This window comes from Entelurus aequoreus, linkage group LG01 (assembly GCF_033978785.1).
Source record: "Entelurus aequoreus isolate RoL-2023_Sb linkage group LG01, RoL_Eaeq_v1.1, whole genome shotgun sequence".
Classification (NCBI taxonomy): Eukaryota; Metazoa; Chordata; class Actinopteri; order Syngnathiformes; family Syngnathidae; genus Entelurus; species Entelurus aequoreus.
Genome location: NC_084731.1, coordinates 26,957,712 through 26,977,614, shown reverse-complemented (window position 1 = coordinate 26,977,614; position 19,903 = coordinate 26,957,712). Strand labels below are relative to the sequence as shown.

Here is a 19,903-nt window from a genome sequence, read left to right as displayed (position 1 = left end):
GTGTATTGTCACGACCTGTCACATCACGCCGTGACTTATTTAGAGTTTTGTTGGTGTTTTCCTGTGTGTAGTGTTTTAGTTCTTGTGTTGGGCTCCTGTTTCGGTGGCTTTTCCTGTTTTGTTGGTATTTTTCCTGGAGCAGTTTTATGTCTTCCTTGAACGCTATTCCCCGCACCTGCTTTGTTTTCGCAATCAAGGCTATTTAAGTTGTGCGGACGCTATCCTTCTTTGTGGGGACATTGTTGATTGTCATGTCATGTATGGTGCAAGTCTTTGCTGTCGTCCAGCATTCTGTTTTTATTTACTTTGCAGCCAGTTCAGTTTTAGTTTCGTTTTGCATCGCCATCCCTAAGCTTCAATGCCTTTTCTTGGCGGCACTTACCTTTTATGTATTTTTGGTTCAAGTGTTGTAGACCTTTTTACCTACACGCTGCCTACCGCATATTGTGATCACGACAAACCATGTTCCCGACATCTACAAAGCAATTAGCTACCTGATGCCACCTACTGATATGGAAGAGTATTACATGGTTACTCTGCCAAGCTCTAGACAGCACCGACACTTAACGGCACATTTGCAGAATATAAATTACTGGTTTGCAAAAAATATTTTTAACCCAATTAGGTGAAATTACATAATCTCCCATGGCACGCCAGACTGTATCTCACAGCACACTATAGTGTGCCGCGGCACAGTGGTTGAAAAACACTGCCCTAGACCAGTGGTCCCCAACCTTTTCGTAACTGCGGACCGGTCAACGCTTGAAAATTTGTCCCACGGACTGGGGGGGTATAGTATTTTTTTTAACTTATTTATTTTTGTCATAAAAAAATACAATCATGTGTGCTTAAGGACTGTATTCCTGCAGACTGTATTAATCGATATTGTTATATAATGTAGGAACCAGAAATATTAATAACAGAAAGAAACAACCCTTTTGTGCGAATGAGTGTGAATGAGGGGGAGGGAGGTTTTTTGGGTTGGTGCACTAACTGTAAGTGATTCTTGTGTTTTTTATGTTGATTTAATTTTTTAAAAAATTATTTTTTATTTCTTGTGCGGCCCGGTACCAATCGATCCACGGACCGGTACCGGGCCGCGGCCCGGTGATTGGGGACCACTGCCCTAGACCATCACCTGAAACCCATAAGTGCCCGGATGTGCCTCTAGGTCATGTAATTGCAATCTACCTGTACAGCCATATTTTGTGTGTTTGTGTGTGAGACATTACTACAGTTTGTACTACAAAAGATGCACATTTTAGAGTTACAATAAGGTGTTATAAAAAGGGATAAAGTTAGCATATGCGCAGCTAAAATATAAAAACATCTACAACTTACCACCATGTTATCTCTAGTTGGAAGTGGAATTATAGTGAACATCTCTACTGATACAGAGGACTGTTTTATTCTGTATTTTTTTTCTCGCAAACATTTATCAAAGAGGGTTGCTTCCTCGTCTGACACACTCAGTTATGTCACTTTTTACAGTGCGCTGAAATTTGAGTGTGGGCGTGTGACTGCCAGGCTCTATTTGATTGATAAAGTCAAACGTCACTAGTGCTCATGTTGGATCGGTAAAACAGAGTCATGTGACCGTGCCCGCTGGAAGAAGCCAAAAAATTTTGTTTTTGCAAGCACCAATCAACGGATTATAAATATATAAATTGATAATATAACAGAATTTTGCATTCGGAATGTGTTCCTTTCTTTACAAAAATACTCAAGTAAAAGTAACAAGTATGACATTATAACTTCTCTTACAAGTGCAATGTAATAAAAAAGTTACTTTTGTAAATATAACAGTACATGTAGCACATTGATACTAGGGCCGGGTGATAATGGGAATTTTGGTATCAATTTGATACAAAGTAAATAAAAGGCTAAGTTTGCCGTTATCAATACCGATACTTTTGACTTGAAAGGTCATGATTATTGAATAACTTTGTGAATTTGCCCGTAGTTAGTTGATTAGGACTATGAAAAGACAGGAAAAAAAATTTCATCCAAATAAAAGCTAATTTATAAACAAAAAGAACAGTATAAAACAATTTTGTAAATAATTTAAATAATTCCCTTATGTTCTACAATTGTTTAAGTCACTAGTGTAAAATAACCAAAATGCAACAATGTAACAAAACTGTAAATATAAAAAGGATGTTTTATTTTTTTTACTATTTTGATTACATGCATTTATTTGTAAAAAAAAACAAAAACAAACAATAGAGCAGATAAAAGTGGGGCAAAGTGTGGTCACAGAAAACTTGAGTAAAACTCAAGTAATTTAATGAAGGCCATCAACAAAAATTGTATTGATCAGATACCAATACTCACCTTAGTATCGATACCGTCAATGTCGATACACCTGCCCTTAGTTACTACACACCTCTTCCTAAAAAGTGTTTATACTGTAACTATTGTACTTATTACACACCATGAATCTTAGTCGTAGTTTTTATTAGCAAATTTAGAGGTGTTGAATGCGCCATGTAAAATGGCCAATGCTAATATCAGTAGCATGTATATGGCATATTCAATGTAAATTAGCATCGAACTAACTTGAAAAGGAGAGCCTTTCACTTTACACGTCCCACCAGACTGTTCACTAATCAAGTAAGCCGATAAATGTATAATCCCACCCTGAGGAACCAAAAAAAAAAAAGATATTTCAAAAGAGCGTCCTTTAATGTTGGCAAGTAAGGACAGTGATGTTACTGCCCTCTGGCAAGCTCTGGGTGTTTACCCGGCACCCTCAGGTGCAGTGACTGAGACGTCGCTAGGCAACCTCATCATCCTTGTTGCTGCTCTGCCTACGGCGCTCAAGTTGGAGCTTATGTGGACTTAAGTCTGAAAGAGCAGCACTGCAGAGTAGAGGAGGAGGGATTACCATGAAAAATATTGGATTGGGTTGAGGAACAAGGAGTGAAGTCTTACCTGTACCACAATCTCCACCAACACAATCAGGCTTGGACATCCATGTATGTGCCTACAACAGAGATGACATTTTTAAATTAGGCTGATTTGTAAAATAGCAATTATCGATATGTTTTCCTTACTTTTGTCCATTTTTTTCCACTAAAATTTACCTAACTAGTTTTCTTTCTCCATGAAACGCACCCATGTAGCTTCATGTGACTTCATTGTGATGGTTCTGTCAAAATTAACCAGTAATTGGTGGAAAACATCCAAACCTAAAAATCAAAAGGATTTATATTTAAGATTTAGATTTAACATTTACATTTCACATTTAGGTTTGGATTTAACGCTCACAATTTTATTTAGATTTAGATATAAGGTTTAGATTTAATATTTACATTTAGATTTAACATTTAGAAATGGATTTAACATTTAGATCTACATTTAACATTTAGATATAACATTTAGGATCAACATTTATTCTAAACTCAAATGTGATGAAAATAAACTAAATGCAAGAAAAATTAGTCAAATGTGAGAAAAGTTAGCTAAATGTGAGAAATACAGGTATATCTGCTAGAAAAGTGACTGATTTTTTTTTTACACTCGGTACGCCATAAAAAAAAGGCTCAATCCAATTCAATATGCTAAAAAAGATATTTATATTTAAAGAAAAAACAGCCTGCAAGTCAGCAAGAACAACTTTTTACATTTTACTATGCAAGTTTGGTCTTTGTTCCTATTTTTGCTGATTTTCTTTACTATTATTAACATTTTAAAGATCTATTGTAAAAGGAGCTATCCCCACCCTGTTGCTCCTTAAAGTTGTTCGATTTTGACACTCAAAACCATGAAAATGGCTTCTAAAAGAAATCCTTACCAAAGAGGAATGACTCAAGCAAGTTTGTATTTAGTTGTTGGTTCTGCTCATTAGCGCTTGGAGACTCATATGTATGTGTCTTTACAGTTGTTGAATGATTAAATCGAGTTACAAGTGTACAGGGAGATACAAAGACTGTAAAAGGGACTTACATGATTCATAAGCAGTCAGCTTTGCCAGGTTTGTAGATGTTTCTAATACAATGCTGACCTCTGGTGGAGCATGAAAAAAATGATATTTTGAACTTGGACAACAAAGTTACTGCAAAATGTTGATTTATTCAAAATGTGCAATAGAGAAACATTATTTTAATATATGAGTAACTTCTTTCAGCTATTAAAATATGTAAAAGTAAAGTTCTTACAATGGGCAATAGACATGACAACTTTTTCAAATAATTGGTTGTAAAAGATAAAAGGGTGACCGGTAGCACACTTGATCTATGCAGGTGGGGATTATATGTCAATCAGAAATAGCAAACTGAGGTCAAATTTGAAAAAGAAGGTATTATCAATCAGCTTCAGGGCGATGACTAAAAATGCTCTCTGAAATTGTGGATATCAAAAGTTATTTCACATACATAAAAAATATTAAAAGAAATAAAAAGCACTCTTCACACCCAAATAATAATACAAAATTACCAATCACATCGTCCGCAGGTGGATGCACTATTTAAAATTTGATGTATATTCAAAATTAAATAAATAACTACATTTATTCAAGCACAAATCAGTAAATAAATACGGCGTAAGTATTGGTAGAGCTTTGTGGGAATACAGCAGAAAAATATGGCTTGCAGTTAGGAAGGCAACTCAGTAGGTCACAGTTTGAAAGTACTAATAATTGAGTTAAGTACAAGATCATTATTTAATAAGAAATAGCATATTGGGGGTATGTCAAAACTAAAGGAGATGTTCAGTGCTTCCAATTCTAATGCACATACCAACAATAAGAAAATCAACCAGTGAGTTACAGTGCATACTTACCTAATTTTGGATGTTAAAATAATAATAAAATAATCCAGTTTTCTCTGCTGCACAAAGTCCATTGCTACTCAGAAAGTAATTGAGTCTTTAGGGGGGGGAAGTGGAGAGGTGAGTCAATAGATCGTAATATGACAATGTGAAACCACAACTCCAAACAGGAAGTGGTTGCTCTCGCCACAGACTCCCCCTCCTCTCATCTTGTCATCGAACCTATTTGAGAAAGCCCTTGTAGAGGAAATGGGAGTTACTGGTAAACCTCTCATTCTCCAAACAGAAGAGTAAGTCCCTGAGATTGACGCGTGTGATGCGTTGCCGTGTGGGTCTGGAACCTGATGAACCAGCACCTCCTGACAGAGAAGAAGATGATCCCTGCAAGAAGAAATTATTTAGTAACAATGAATTTGAGGTCTGCAATGAGGTGGCGTCTTGACCAGGGTGAACTCTGCCTTCTGCCCAAGTGCAGCTGGGATAAGGGCAACTGCACTTTTTTGGCAATTTTGCCTATCATTCACAATCATTATGAGAGACAAGACAACAGACGTGTTTTTAAATGCATTCTAACTAGTAAATAAAAGTCCACTTACAATTGAGCCAATGGGTGGTCGTCTATTCTGCCCATAAAGCCCTCTAAATAGAAACCACCAACAATACCCCATTTACATTTTGTGACTTGAATATTAACCAAGTATTAGTGATATTGTTATTTGAAGCGCTAACACAGACAAACTATTAATAGCCGCGCCGTGATCACAGGGAGGTAACTAGCTTGTGTGGCTATGTTGACACCATTGGCTGGTGGGCAGCTAGTGAAAGTTTATTCTAGATTATAAATCATGCCGCCTCTCACCTGGATAGCAGAAGGATGAGCACTTAATCTGACAAGTTGGTACGCTTTGGCAGCCAATTTAGACTCGGAAAGGCGAGAAAGACACAAAAAGATGTTTGATTCCACCCTCCTTTTTCTTTACGAAGATTATGAGTCATTCTTCATCTAAACGGAAATATATGAACATCCTAACCCTAACCCTAACATCCTAACCACCCTAACCCTAACCCCATCCTAGTGACAGCAGACATTGTACAGTAACTAATGTTGTATTATGTTTGTGGGGTCTCATGATGTCTGCAGCGAGTAATCGGTTATGTTGTCGAAGGAAAAAGCGAACATTGTAATGCGTTTTTGAAATTAATGCATCACCGCATGCTTAAAATAAGCAAAATATGTAAATATTACATGTTATGAATGTGCCTGTTACTACATTACATATACTGTATAATTACAGTGTGTATATAAAACCTTGATGGAGGTGTTTCAATGTTTAAGCGCTTTATAGGCAGAATAGAGCAACTCCCATTGGCTCCATTTGATCGCATTTATTTATGTTTTAGAGTGCATTAAAAAAAAGTGTGCTCGTCTTACATACGGATTTTGAATGATATGCAAATTCCAAAAAAAATGCAGCTCCCCTTTAAATTGGTATGAATTGTAGGTTAAACTATGGCATAAAAGCTGAGGAAACTATATCAGGGTTTTCTGCTTCAAATTGCAATAAACACAACTAGACAGTTCCTTACTTGACAGAAGTGTGACTGTGACTGCAGTAAACATTACTATACCTCAGCTATAGCAGAGGAAGAAGGCGAGTCCAAAATCTTCTTTTTTCTCGGGCCAATGGCTGCCAAAGCAGTCATATTGGCCTCCCTCTGTCTCATCTGAGCCTGCTCCTGTTGCTGCATCTGAGTCAAACATATGCAAACATGGGCATTAATTACACTGCATTTATTTACACTAATAAAAACAGACTTATTGACTCCACTTACCTCTTTTGCTTTCTGTTTTAGACGGAGCTGCTCTGGGTCTTCTTGACGAGCTCGGGACTACAATAGCAAAAAGATTGAACACCGATACATGTTATATTGTCAGTAGAAAATACTCAAGACAAGATAGTATAGGACTGATTAAACACATTTTAGAATATTTTTAAACTGTATTGTTAACACATTACAACTACGTGAATCTCATTAAAAGGTTAGAAAATGCCTTGAGTGGATTATTTGTTTTTTCTCGTTAACATACAATGTCACAATCAACAAAGTTGTAACAATAGCTGGGTTTCATATGACGTCATATCCGTCGTTCCTTCGCAGCTTAATTCACACGATGGTCACGAATCTTGAGCGTAGCCGTATTGCTGTTCTGTTCTTGGGTGTTCAATTTGTGAAAATAGAGAGATAGAAAAGAGCTTTCAAAGAGTCCCAAAAGAAGTGGTTCATCCATCCATCCATTTTCTACCGCATGTCCCTGAGATAGGCTCCAGCATCCCCCGCAACCCAGAAGTGGTTCATAAAGCTAATAAAGTCAGGGGGAAAAACAGAAGTGCGTAGAAGGAAACGGCTCTTAAAATTATTACTTTCATCATCTTGTGGAATACAGTGTTGGACCATGCTTGTGTCTGATCACTCGTAAAATGCTGGTTTGAAAAACTTTGTGATGTAATCGAGTTTATTCTTTACTATATTAGTAGTGTTTGATAGCAGAATTAAACTTAGGAAAAGTACAAGAGATCGCATTAGTTTGTGTTCTCTATGCCTAAATATAACTACGAAGACCTGGTTGTGCAAATAAACTAATATCATGTTAAGTCCAAATAATAAATATTGTAATTGTTGGTTTAATCCATCGTATTTTCATCATCCATTTACATAACAGAAATTCCAAGCTTAGTTGTTGTGCAGGAACGCCAAGTGCTTTATTCGACACGAATAACCACATTATAGCATCGTTGGCGATATTTGTTAGCATCAAGAAAATATCCTTAATAGTATTAATAAAGTAGATGAATAAATCTCTCGTAAGCTCAACAGCATGTACTCAATCTTGATATTGCTAGCAAACATTGCGGAACAACAGGGACATATATAGCTAAATAATGAGACTTAAATATGAATTTCACCGCATAAAAACAACTGCAGACATGAATTGTAGAGGACAGACTAATATCTGTAGCGGGAAATCAACTGCAAACAAACGTATCCTTGTTCTCATTAGCCTTACGATCACAGCAGCACAGCACTTATGTCAATCAATAGGTTTCTTACCGAAAACCGATAAACAAATAGGTTCAACTTTGTCATTCACAGATTAATATTTACTTTGTGGACACCTCCAGATGTAGAGAGATTATGTGCCTCTCGCTAATTACCGTGAGTTTCAAATGAAGTGAGGTTGTAGCAAACAGTAAGGTATTGGTGATAATAAATGGTTTAAATCATTAAAAAAAAAAAAAATTCTTAAGCGTGTCCACTCCATCCCATTTTAAATATGTTTTTCATGATCGCTTGTATATTTGCCTCTATACCTTTCAAATACGCCCAAATCTACACTGATTCAGGTAAACAGTAGGTTAATGGGACTCTAGACCATCGCCTGAAACCCAGAAGTGCCAAGATGTGCCTCAATGTCACTTGACCAAGCTATTTGTAGTGATTTTTAAATCCTGTTAACAAGCTTCAAAATCTAGTTGATGGTACACTGCAATGTTCAAAGAATGGTGTCTCTGGTGTGGGACAGCTAACTTCAGTAACGTTTGAGGAATTTTAACACTATCTAAAATGATAAAAACAAATTTTAAGAAATTATTTTATAGTTGCATTTTTTAAAATGGCAGTAATGATGATCATGTTTCTCCAAATACAACATTGTCTACTAAAAACATTGAATACAACATCATATTATAGAAAGGTTCATTATTGTCCTAAATTAGAGATACAGAGATTTATGTCACTTTTGTTGTACCTTAGCTGCCTTCAGAAGAATCTCTCTCTCCTGCTCTTCTTTTTGCTGTTTCTCTAACTGGTCCAGCTGCTCAAAGAACTTGAGTTGGGCACGAACATCACTGGTCTGTTCATGGTTATCCTCCTCCTGCCAGCAGATTAGTAAAGTTAAAAAAATATTGAGATAAAACTGTGCAATCAAAAAGCCCTGACATCATTTAAAATGCTCACTTCTCTTTTGGAAATGAGATTTTACTTCAGTGATTCTCCCGATAGCAAGTCAGGGGTTAAGACATTTATTTTCTCCCGGTTGTACAGTCACCTGGAGCCTATACCATCTGATTTGTGGGAAATTGGCCTGGTATTGGTCACCAGTCAATCGCCACGCTTAAATACACAAACAACCATTCATATTCTCACTGATGGGCAATACGAGTCTCCAAGTAACTTAAATGCACATTTTTGTAATTTGGAAAAAAAAAACATGCATACCCAAGCACAGGAAGAACATGCATATTGCAAACCAAGATTTCGCATCTGGATTTGAACACAGATCCACCTGGCTTTGAGGCACATGTGCCAAGCGCAAATCGACTCGGGCGGCTTGGCTCGGTTGGTAGAGCGGCCACTTGAGGGTTCCAGGTTTGATCCCCTCTTCCGCCATCCTAGTCACTGCCGTAGTGTCCTTGGGCAAGATACTTTATCCACCTGTTCCCAGTGCCACCCACACTGGTTTAAATGTAACTTAGATAATGTATTTCACTATGTAAAGCGCTATATAAATATAATTCACTTCACTGTGCAGCCCAGTTCAAATACTATACATGTAAATCAATCAACATGTACTGCATGCTAAACAAATTGTTCTATTTGAGCAAGAACTTCACTGTGTTACAACTGTAATAATGGTATGTCAATTTAAGGCTAATTATTTGTACAGGAAACCCTGGAACATATAGTGAATACAATAAAGCTATGAACCAACCTTGAAATTGCCGTTTTTCTGCTGAGCGACAAAGGTAACCCTTTCCATCAGATCACGGAGTCTGTGCTGAGTAGCATGCGAGACAAAATTGATCACATCTGCACTGAAGTCTGTCATTTCAAACCTGCGGCCTGGAATAGAAAAAAATGTTAACCGTTACTCTGAACAGGAAAAGTAAGACTTAGCAGGAAAAGCACATGAATGTCTTACCAATCTCCAGCATTCTCCTATGCAACACAGCACAGGAAAGAAAAGCCTCGTCCTTACAGGAATGTGTCACTACTCCTACATGTCCGGAGTTGGTTGCTAAGATGTTGGCGCTTTCCTCAGTTAGGTTCACTCCAGCCATGGAGGCTACATCATTGATGTCATCGTCATCTCTGCGAAAACACATGCAGATTTGATGAATGCATGCCTAAACATCTTGGGTTAGTAAAGCACTGAGGTTTTAAAAACTAGCAATTAAAAGGTAAAACTAGCTTAGTACAGGATAATTTAGATCAAGAAAATAAAATGGGTTATAAATAGGGATGTCCGATAATGGCTTTTTGCCGATATCCGATATTCCGATATTGTCCAACCCCTAATTACAGATACCGATATCAACCGATACTGATATCAACCGATACCAATATCAACCGATACCGATATATACAGTCGTGGAATTAACATATTATTATGCCTAATTTGGACAACCAGGTATGGTGAAGATAAGGTCCTTTTTAAAAAAATATATAAAATATAATAAGATAAATAAATTAATAACATTTTCTTGAATAAAAAATAAAGTAAAACTGTATAAAAAAATAGGTACATAGAAACTAGTAATTAATGAAAAGGAGTAAAATTAACTGTTAAAGGTTAGTACTATTAGTGGACCAGCAGCACGCACAATCATGTGTGCTTACGGACTGTATCCCTTGCAGACTGTATTGATATATATGGATATATAATGTAGGAACCAGAATATTAATAACAGAAAGAAACAACCCTTTTGTGTGAATGAGTGTGAATAAGTGTAAATGGGGGAGGGAGGTTTTTTGGGTTGGTGCACTAATTGTAAGTGTATCTTGTGTTTTTTATGTTGATTTAATTAAAAAACAAACAAAAACAAAAACGATACCGATAATTAAAAAAACCATACCGATAATTTCCGATATTACATTTTAAAGCATTTATCGGCCGATATTATCGGACATCTCTAGTTATAAATATCAAAACAGCATCTATGCATTCAACAAAAACATGATTCAAAGTAAAAAGACATTGTCTAGACATGTACTGCATACATGCTTCTTCACAAAAATTATATATTTTGTTCATCCCCCTTTCTTTGATCAGATTGTGTATTCAAGTAGGAGTCTCATCTGACCATTTCTCTACTATTCAGTTGTTTACATAAAGCTGATATGCATTACAATACATACATTTTTTCACAGAATATTAAAAACAGGTTTCATGTAGTTATGAAGAAATCAGAAAACGATAATATAAAGAAAATAGAAACAGTTCATTTTGGATGTATGTTTGATCTGATATAAATTTGATTTGTTTCTATCCCAAACGATGACAGTGACAACAATAATCCTAAGGACAGTTATTCATAAAACATGTATGATTCCCAAGTTTATTTGTTTGATGTAATTGCATTACATTCTTACTTGAAATTACTACCAGCTTCTTTCAGCCGACTCCTTTGAGCAAGAGTTAGAACTGCAACAGAGCTTTGCCTTGAAACATGTGACACCTGCGACTTCACAGGATCTGTCAAAGAAAGAATACAGTCTACATCATGTGTCCCCAATCTTTTTTGCACCAGTAACCACATTTTTACAGACCGGCCTTTCTCGTGTGGCAGATAAATACAGCAAAAATTAGTGCATGAAAAATGTCCTTACCACCATGTGTGAATGTGGAGTGAATGAATGATGGGTTCTCAGTTCTCACTGTAAAGCGCTTTGAGTGTCCAAAAAGCACTATATAAATCTACATATTATTATTAATATTACTATTTTATTTGAATTACTATATCTGTGGCTGTGTATTTTTATTGTACTGGTACAGTCTGATGTTGGTGATGTCTAACTTAACTTTTAATGGACCATGTTGTATATACCATCAACCTGCCGAGGACTGCAGATGGAAATTAACCTTTGGCTACAAATCTGGCACTTTTACATTTTATATGTTCATTAATGTGCATTGTCCAAATGGTGACTTCCTATCAGGAGTTGTATTATACATCTATTAAAAAGTATTTTAGTGTGTCTAGTGCAGGGGTCGGCAACCCGCGGCTCTTTGACCACTCTGATGCGGCTCAGCTGCATACTTGCCAACCCTCCCGGTTTTCCCTGGAGTTTTACGGACGTCAGTGCCTCTCCTAGTGATCTCCCGGGGCTAATATTCTCCGATTTTCACCCTAACAATTGAATTAAGAGTGTACCTTAGCGGTACTGCAATAATTGTCCTCTATAGCCTGCAAAAAAAATCGCATGACAGCCCAGCCACATGTTGTATGCGGCTTCTGCTTGCTAACGTAGGAGACAGCAAGGCATACTTGGTCAACAGCCACACAGCTTACACTGACGGTAGCCGTTTAAAACAACTTTAAAACTGTTACGTTACAAATATGCGCCACACTGTGAACCCACACCAAAAAAGAATGACAAACACATTTCTGGAGAACCTCCGCACCGTAACACAACAAAAACACAACACAGCAAATACCCAGAATCCCATGCAGCCGGTCTACATTATACACCCCCGCTACCACCAAACCCCCCCACACATCAACCCCCCCCCCTCCGTGCGTCGGTTTAGGTGGGCGGGGTTTGGTGGTAGGGGGGGTAGACCGGAAGAGTTAGGGCTGCATGGGATTCTGGGTGTTTGTTTTGTTGTGTTTATGTTGTGTTACAGCACGGATGTTCTCCAGAAATGTGTTTGTCATTCTTTTTCGGTGTGGGTTCACAGTGTGGCGCATATTTGTAACGTAACAGTGTTAAAGTTGTTATATACGACCACCGTCAGTGTAAGCTGTGTGTCTGTTGAACAAGTATGCCTTGCTGTCACTTACGTGTGCACTGAGCATGCTGAAGCTGTATTCAACATGTGGCTGAGCAGGTACGCTGTTGGAGCAGGCTGTAGAGGGCGCTAAAGGCAGTACCATCACGCCCTGGAACTCGGAAATCTCCCGGATAAATTGAGAGGGTTGGCAAGTATGACGCTATCAGGCGCAATCGCACTATCATTAAATTTTTATATTAAGGTGCGGGCCGGGGCGTGTGTCTGAGACCCCTAGTTAAAACATAGCACAAAGCAAAAAAGCTTTGTATGCAGTGTTATTTCGTTTTAAATTTTCAAGAGTTTTGTTGCTCCATTGTTTTCTTTAATTTGTGAAACTTGTCAAAATGGCTCTTTGAGTGGTAAAGGTTGCCGACCCCTGGTCTAGTGGGACAGGTAAAAGTTAAGTCAGAGAAAATCTTATTTAATGTTTCTGTGCGGCCCGGTAGCAAATGCCTCGCTGACCGGTGGTTGGGGATCCATTAGTCTACTTCAACGACAGAAGCTACCTTCATATAATAATAGCATACATACAAATAGAATTAGTTGACTTCAAAGTAATCTCCTTACATTGTTGCAGCTCTTTTAGCTGGACATGTGGCTGTCCCAGCATGATGCGACCAGGGGCCTGATTCCTGAGACTCACCATGGGGGACACTGCTAAAGGGACCTGAGATCTCAGCATTGCTCTCTGTTGCTGAGGATGGAGGACCTACAAAGGGTTATGATTAGTATTACTCAAAACGTCATTAGATGTACAGTTTTATTCTCAGGGACATTGTTTGCATTGTAAAATTATGACATTTAATTGAAACAATGTAGCAGATACTTACAACTGACTGTGTCTGTCCGGGCTTGCTAACATTTGGCTGAAGCTGGGGTTTGTTGATTTGGGCTGTGAGCCGAGGAGCATGGCTACTCAGCACCACTGAGGTGGGGCTTGGTGAGGTGGACAAGACAGAACCAGATGCTGGCTGGGGTAGCTGACTCTGCTGGATGAAGGCAGTCGAGTCTGGGGTAAGTTGCCTCAGGGCAGGAAGATTTTTCTGCAGAAAAATAGGCAAACGTTTAGAAATGATATAGACTCATGGATGCCAAGAGAAATGGGGACATACACCTCCTTACCTCAAGGAAAGGCACTAAGTATGGCTGTGGCGAGGAGTTAAGCTCTTTATACAGTCTGCTGGTGAATTCCTCAGCTTCCAGTTTATTCTCCTGACAGAAGAAAAGCTTCCATTATTGTACAGTATGATTACAGGTTAATACCATAAAAATCTTGTACTCACTCACCAGCAGGTCTTTAACAAGCTGTTTCACACTGGCAGCAGCCTCGGATGATCGCTTGCCAGTGCAAGTAAGCTTGATCAGTGTAGACAAGAAGTTCCTACATTTGTTTACATTCTCCATTGTCTCCTATTAGGAGTAAAGGACACATTTAGATTATGATTGACTTTGTTTTGCTATACTGGACGTCAGGAATATCCATCTTAATTGTGTTGGGTGCCACATTTCCAGAAAGCTAAAGACCAGGGGGCCACACTTCTCCCTTCAATATTAGTCTTATTTTGTATATTTCAGGAAATCAGCATCCTCTATAGTAGACATTTGATTTTGGGCTATTTATTTTGTCTGTTACAGAAGTGCTCTGCTGTTTTTAAAGACCTTTTAAAAAAAATGTGAGTCTCCAGTTTTTTTAACTGACCTTGCCGACTACTAGCATAGGCCAAAATGATAGAAATGGAACCTTGAGAAACACTTCTAGTATAATTAAAAGTGCTGTTTGCAACTTGTTCACAGTAACATTTTTAAAGCAAAAACTATAACAAACACCATTGACTAGTTTGTGTTACCATTAGTGGTTTAACAGAACACATCTGTTAAAACAGTCTATACTTTTCACAATTACTAAGTTTGTGTATTAACATATTTTACCGGCCTAAATAAAATGATTGGTGTTAAAGGCGGCCACTCACCTGGTCTCGTCAACACATACGTGCAGGGAGCGTGTGCACACATACAAATGCAGTTTATGAGAAGCAATGAACAATTTGTAGTCATGTTGTTGGTATGATAGAATATACATTCAATGACAGCTAACTAACTATCCAAATCGCTATTATCAGCTAACAACAACCAAAGCTAATGCGTGTGCATGTGTTCTGTAGGTAAGTACTTAAATCGTTACGTCCTATAAGCCCTAAGAGTACGGGATATATTGTATAAAATACATTGGAAAGTTTGCACCCTCTAGACATCTGAGTAAATGTTGCAAACAGCCCCTTTAAGGAAGTTAAAAATGACTATTGGCTGCATCTGAAGTAATCAAGCCACAGTAACACCTTTGTTACATAAATCACATTGTGAAAAAACATTCTAACTCCCAAAAAGGAGAGGACTTTAAGGCATGCCTTGAGGAAGACCTCAGTTATGGAAATCACAAATTTGGACCGCAGTGTTTATGCTTGCGAGCAAAGTAAAATGTTAATGTGTTTACAGTGGTCCAAGTTTCTCTACACAACTGGAGCACTGGTGTTTTAGGAATTTGCTGGAAAAATGTTTTGTTTCCCAAGTTTTGAACTGACACCTGTGTGCTGGTCTGTCGTCATTCCTGGGCCGGATTTGGCCCCCGGGCCACTAGCTAAATAACCCTGCTGTACATCGTAGTACATACAGTATCACCTCATGAACACTAGACTATTTGCAAGCTCTGTCTCACCCGAGTGGCATGACTCACTTTACTCATTGTAACTGATGTAACTGTGGTCCCAGCTGTTTGAATCCTTTGGGTTATTCCTGGTACTGCCGTCCCCACTGAACTCTAAGGGAGAGGGAGAGTGCATTAATTATCATAATTTTATTTAATTGAATCCTTTAAATGTGCTTTTATAAACAATGTCTGCAGATTAATTCTAAACCATCTCTTAATTCTCTCACCTGAGTTGTGTAATTTATCAATTTTGACCAGCTTTTAATTTATGTATCATAAGAAAAAACAATATGACAAATGCATGTAGACTAAAGTACAGCATCATCAGAAAATTGCATTATTTCATAAGGAAAGCATCATTCCGGTTGCTAACATACCCACAAACTGTGAAGTGTACACCACAAAATACTTAATTTAGGTGACACATTCAATAAGGTTACCTGAAGAATAGGAGGTCTATGAAGCGTGGTGGTGGCAGACATTGTTGATGGAGTTGGACAGCCCTGTCGAATAATGGTGGTAGGAGCTGTTTGTCTGCTGATGATGTTATTTCCAGCAGCCTGTCAAAAGGCAGAAACAGTAACATATTATCCACTAAACACTTTCCCATCAAATCGTGCTCTTACTCGCCACCTTAATGTGGGCACATCTTCACAATCCGATAAGATCCAATACCTGAGTTTTATTTAAATCAATGCCTTGACAAAGATCATTTATACTATCAGAGTCGCACTTTGCACACCCCAGGTGTAATATTACCTGGCCTGGAGACATATTTGTTGGTGGTGCAGTCCGAGGCACCATTACTCCTTGAGCCTGTGCCTGCATTTGGGCCAGGGCTTGCTGAGGAATCATCAACAACTGTCCACTCTCGCTGCGCACAAGCACCATCCCTGTAGCATGTTAAAGTACATATGATGCTATTGTCATTATATAATCCAAGTATAAAGCAGATGCTATAAAGTTAATTTTGCAAATCAAACAAAGATATTCAAAATATTCTTACAGATGGTCAGGTCAGATATTATTAATGTATTCAACCAGATTTGAGGTTTATTTGGTGAATCTATTTAGTTTTGGGGGGATTTATACACTACTAATGTAAAGTTAGGGTTAATCTGGTGACATTTCAGAATTAACCTAAAATGAACTTTTACGTGACAATTTATTTAACTTTTTTCAACTTTTGATTAACTTTGCTCCAATACTTTTAGCACAACTTGATGTTCTCTAACAAAAAGCTTAACAGCAAAACTCTTTGCAGGTGACCTTTATTTATTTTTATTTTCATAGAAAAGCATTTTCTAGTTTCTACAGTATGTATCTTATTTCATTGCAAACTGCTGATGACACTGGGACACCCTAAGCTCAGTGGACATTTCCCTCTCTGTAACCATACTTTTGAAACCTCATAGTAACGTACTCTATCAGTTATGTGTTGTCCTAGTTTCATAATGTCAAAATATGATTGACATGATAACGGTGATGATGAAAAGGGTTGCTTAAATACAAATTCTAATTCAGGAGTCAGAGCAACTTTGACGAAAAGAAAGGCGAGGTGAATAGAGATGTGACGTTGGCAAACGAGTAGTGTCTTTTGAACGGCTCTTTCAAGTGAACACGAAAAGAGATTTTAACTGTCTGAAAATGTTCATTGTTTTGTTAAGTAGCCTAGTTAAGGCATACACACACCAGGTAGGGTAGTGCAAGTTTGCATCAACTTTATTTACTGTGTTGGCCCTGAGATGAGGTGGCGACTTGTCGGGTGTACACCGCCTTCCGCCTGAATGCAGCTGGGATAGGTTCCAGCCACCCCCGTGACCCCGAGAAGGACCAGCGGTAGAAAATGGATGGATGGATGTGTATATTGTGCTCATTTTAATATTCAATATTTTTTTAGACAGAGTATTGTAGATTTATTATTTGTAGGCTAATGTTTCCTGTATTGTTAAAATGATGTTTGTATGGCAAAAAGTTTCTTAAGTGATAGAACATTTTAAACAATGATCTTAATGTCAAAGCAATTAAATAATTGTGGAATGTATACAATAAAACACAACCCAGGTAAATTACAATAATGTTTTACAATATTTCCGGTAGAAGATTTGAATTATTCACATCCAAATATGATTTTATAACATACCAGTGATTATTTCCTCCATAAGAACAGGTAACTTCTGTAAATATTTAAAAATAGAGAGAGGATAGAACATGCAAAAAGAGATATTCAACTAAATTGTTTAAGGGGCCACATTTCCAGAAAGCTAAGGACAGGGGGCCAAACTTCCCCCTTCACTAGTCGTATTTTGTATATTTCACAAAGCTGGACATTTAAAATTTTAGAGAAGTTCAAAATAAGTTTCCATAAGGTAAGCAAGTGCATTTTCGTTTTATCTTTAAATTTTCACTTGGAAGCCAAATATCTCTAACTTTCTGTAAGTTTTGTGTATGTGTGGAATGTGCAAGGAACACTCATCAGGGGGGAGAATTATCTTTATTTACTGTGTTGGCCCTGAGATGAGGTGGCTACTTGTCGGGGTGCACCCCACCTTCCGCCTGAATGCAGCTGGAATAGGTTCCAGCCACCCCTGTGACCCCGAGAGGGACAAGCGGTAGAAAATGGATTGATGGATGGATGGGTATATTGTGCTCATTTTAATATTCAATATAATTTATACAGAATATTCTAGATGTATTATTTGTAGGCTAATGTTTCCTGTATTGTTAAAATGATGTTTGTATGGCATATAGTTTTTATTGAGCCAAAAAGTTCCTTAAGTGATAGAAAATTTTAAACAATGATCTAAATGTCAAAGCAATGAAATAATTGTGGAATGTGTACAATAAAACACAACCCAGGTAAATTATAATAATGTTTTACAATATTTCCGATTGAAGATTTGAATTATTCACATCCAAATCTGATTTTATAACATACCAGTGATTATTTCCTCCATAAGAACAGGTAACTTCTGTAAATATCTAAAAATAGAGAGAGGAGAGAACATGCAAACACAGATATTCAACTAAATTGTTTAGGGGCCACATTTCCAGAAAGCTAAGGACAGGGGGCCAAACTTCTCCCTTCACTGTCAGTCATATATTCTGTATATTTCAGAAAGCTGGACATTTAAAATGTTAGTTCAAAACAAGTTTCCATAAGGTAAGCAAGTGCATTTTCGGTTTATTTTGAAATGTTCACTTGGAAACCAAATATCTCGAACTTCCTGTAAGTTGTGTGTATGTGTGGAATGTGCAAGGGACACTCACCAGGGGGGAGTTGGATGTTTTGTATACTGGGCTGACCGGTGGATGTCACAGGGAGCCTGGGCGACAATATCTGTTGCGTCAAAGTTTGGATCCCACCTGGACCGGCAGATCTAGGGGCATCAGGAGTGGCAGAGTGCTGCGATGGAGCCAGTGCTTTGGTGGTGGTGATGCTGCTGCCGGGGGGCTCTACATTCATCTTGTACGGCTGAGCACCTGGCTGCCGTGCGGTCTTGACAACCACCGCCGGATTCTCGCCATTGTTCCCGTTTAAAGTTGGACCCGATCGCGCCGTGTGCATAGGGGGAGGCCGAACGACAGTCACCGTGGCTCCCGATGCCGGAGTCACGGTCGCAGTCGAGGCGATGACACCTTGAGAGTGGGGGAGAGCAGTCTGGATGACAGTGGGGGCCATGATGGCGGTGCTCGGCTCCTTGGACACCATGAGTCCGGCGCTACTGACAGTTGTGGCCGATGTCACGGGACAGCTGCTTGTCACTGACGTTCCGGCGGGAGGGAAAGCGCTTCCCGAACTGTGACAGTTCATGTTCGATGACCGAAAAGCCCACTTCCGCTTGACGAGCAAAGGGAGATAAGTCACGCCAACCCTGATAATAAGTGTTTTGTCAGCGTCGTGTCCCGTGGTAAAGTCCGTCGACTAACCATGCGGGCGTCGTTACGTAGAGACCCCATTTACTTAACTTAAGAAGGAGGAAAGTGACGGGGCCATGCCACTCATCAGCCCCCCCTCAGCTCGTCCCTTCCTGTCCCAGGCGAGCAACACACTATTTAGGCGTTACAACGTACAGTACCTGCCTAGCCACCTTCTTGACAAAACAAAAGTCCCGGGCTGAACGTTTAACCGCTACAGCACTAACAAAGTGTCTTCCCAGTGGTTATTGTGAGACGAGAACAACAATGGTGAGTCTACAGAGCGTACGACGTGACAAACTACGGCTTTATTCACCTCTGTGTGTAATATAAGATCATCCGGGAGACCAGGCGCGGCCGCCATCTTTACTCTCCCGCAAGCTAGCGAGAAGTGACTGACAGTGAGGGACTGATTTGCGCATGCGCTGAACCTTGCTGAGTTGTGATTGGCAGTTCCGCAGAGTAGAAGGCGGTCCCAAGGTCTTTGACATTAAAAAAAACGGCCTCGGTAATTTCCGAGCGTTTTCGTCAAATAATCCGATTCCAGGCGGCCTGTTCCGCATTTAATATTGCTCACGGAGTTTTAAGTATGTTTTGACAGAACGCCGGGGCAAAAATGGCTGCGCTGTTGCGTCACACGGCTGTCATTATTTACTGTGTGTATGTGCGTCTCTTTA

General features: G+C 38.7%; 1 protein-coding gene across 2 annotated transcripts; it reads right to left on the bottom strand.

The window, feature by feature from the left end:
- Window positions 1-2,424: 2,424 nt before the first annotated feature.
- taf4a (TAF4A RNA polymerase II, TATA box binding protein (TBP)-associated factor) lies at window positions 2,425-19,663 on the bottom strand. 2 transcript variants are annotated; one of them, XR_009826178.1, is made up of 18 exons: window positions 18,579-19,663; window positions 16,068-16,201; window positions 15,749-15,868; window positions 15,336-15,419; window positions 13,892-14,014; window positions 13,727-13,816; window positions 13,435-13,647; window positions 13,172-13,313; window positions 11,203-11,305; window positions 9,752-9,921; window positions 9,542-9,672; window positions 8,579-8,704; window positions 6,604-6,660; window positions 6,400-6,519; window positions 4,783-5,151; window positions 3,949-4,008; window positions 2,935-2,986; window positions 2,425-2,861 (listed from the first exon to the last, which is right to left on the bottom strand). XR_009826178.1 is itself a non-coding variant. In XM_062046798.1 (15 exons), exons 1-15 carry the CDS (start codon window positions 19,120-19,122, stop codon window positions 4,993-4,995), a joined length of 2,316 nt encoding a protein of 771 aa, XP_061902782.1. In that variant the 5' UTR covers window positions 19,123-19,663; the 3' UTR covers window positions 4,493-4,992. The 2 variants fall into 2 exon arrangements, 1 of the variants encoding a protein (XP_061902782.1); XM_062046798.1 differs by lacking the exons at window positions 2,425-2,861; window positions 2,935-2,986; window positions 3,949-4,008 and having other exon boundaries at window positions 4,493-5,151.
- Between the last annotated feature and the right edge of the window lie 240 nt (window positions 19,664-19,903).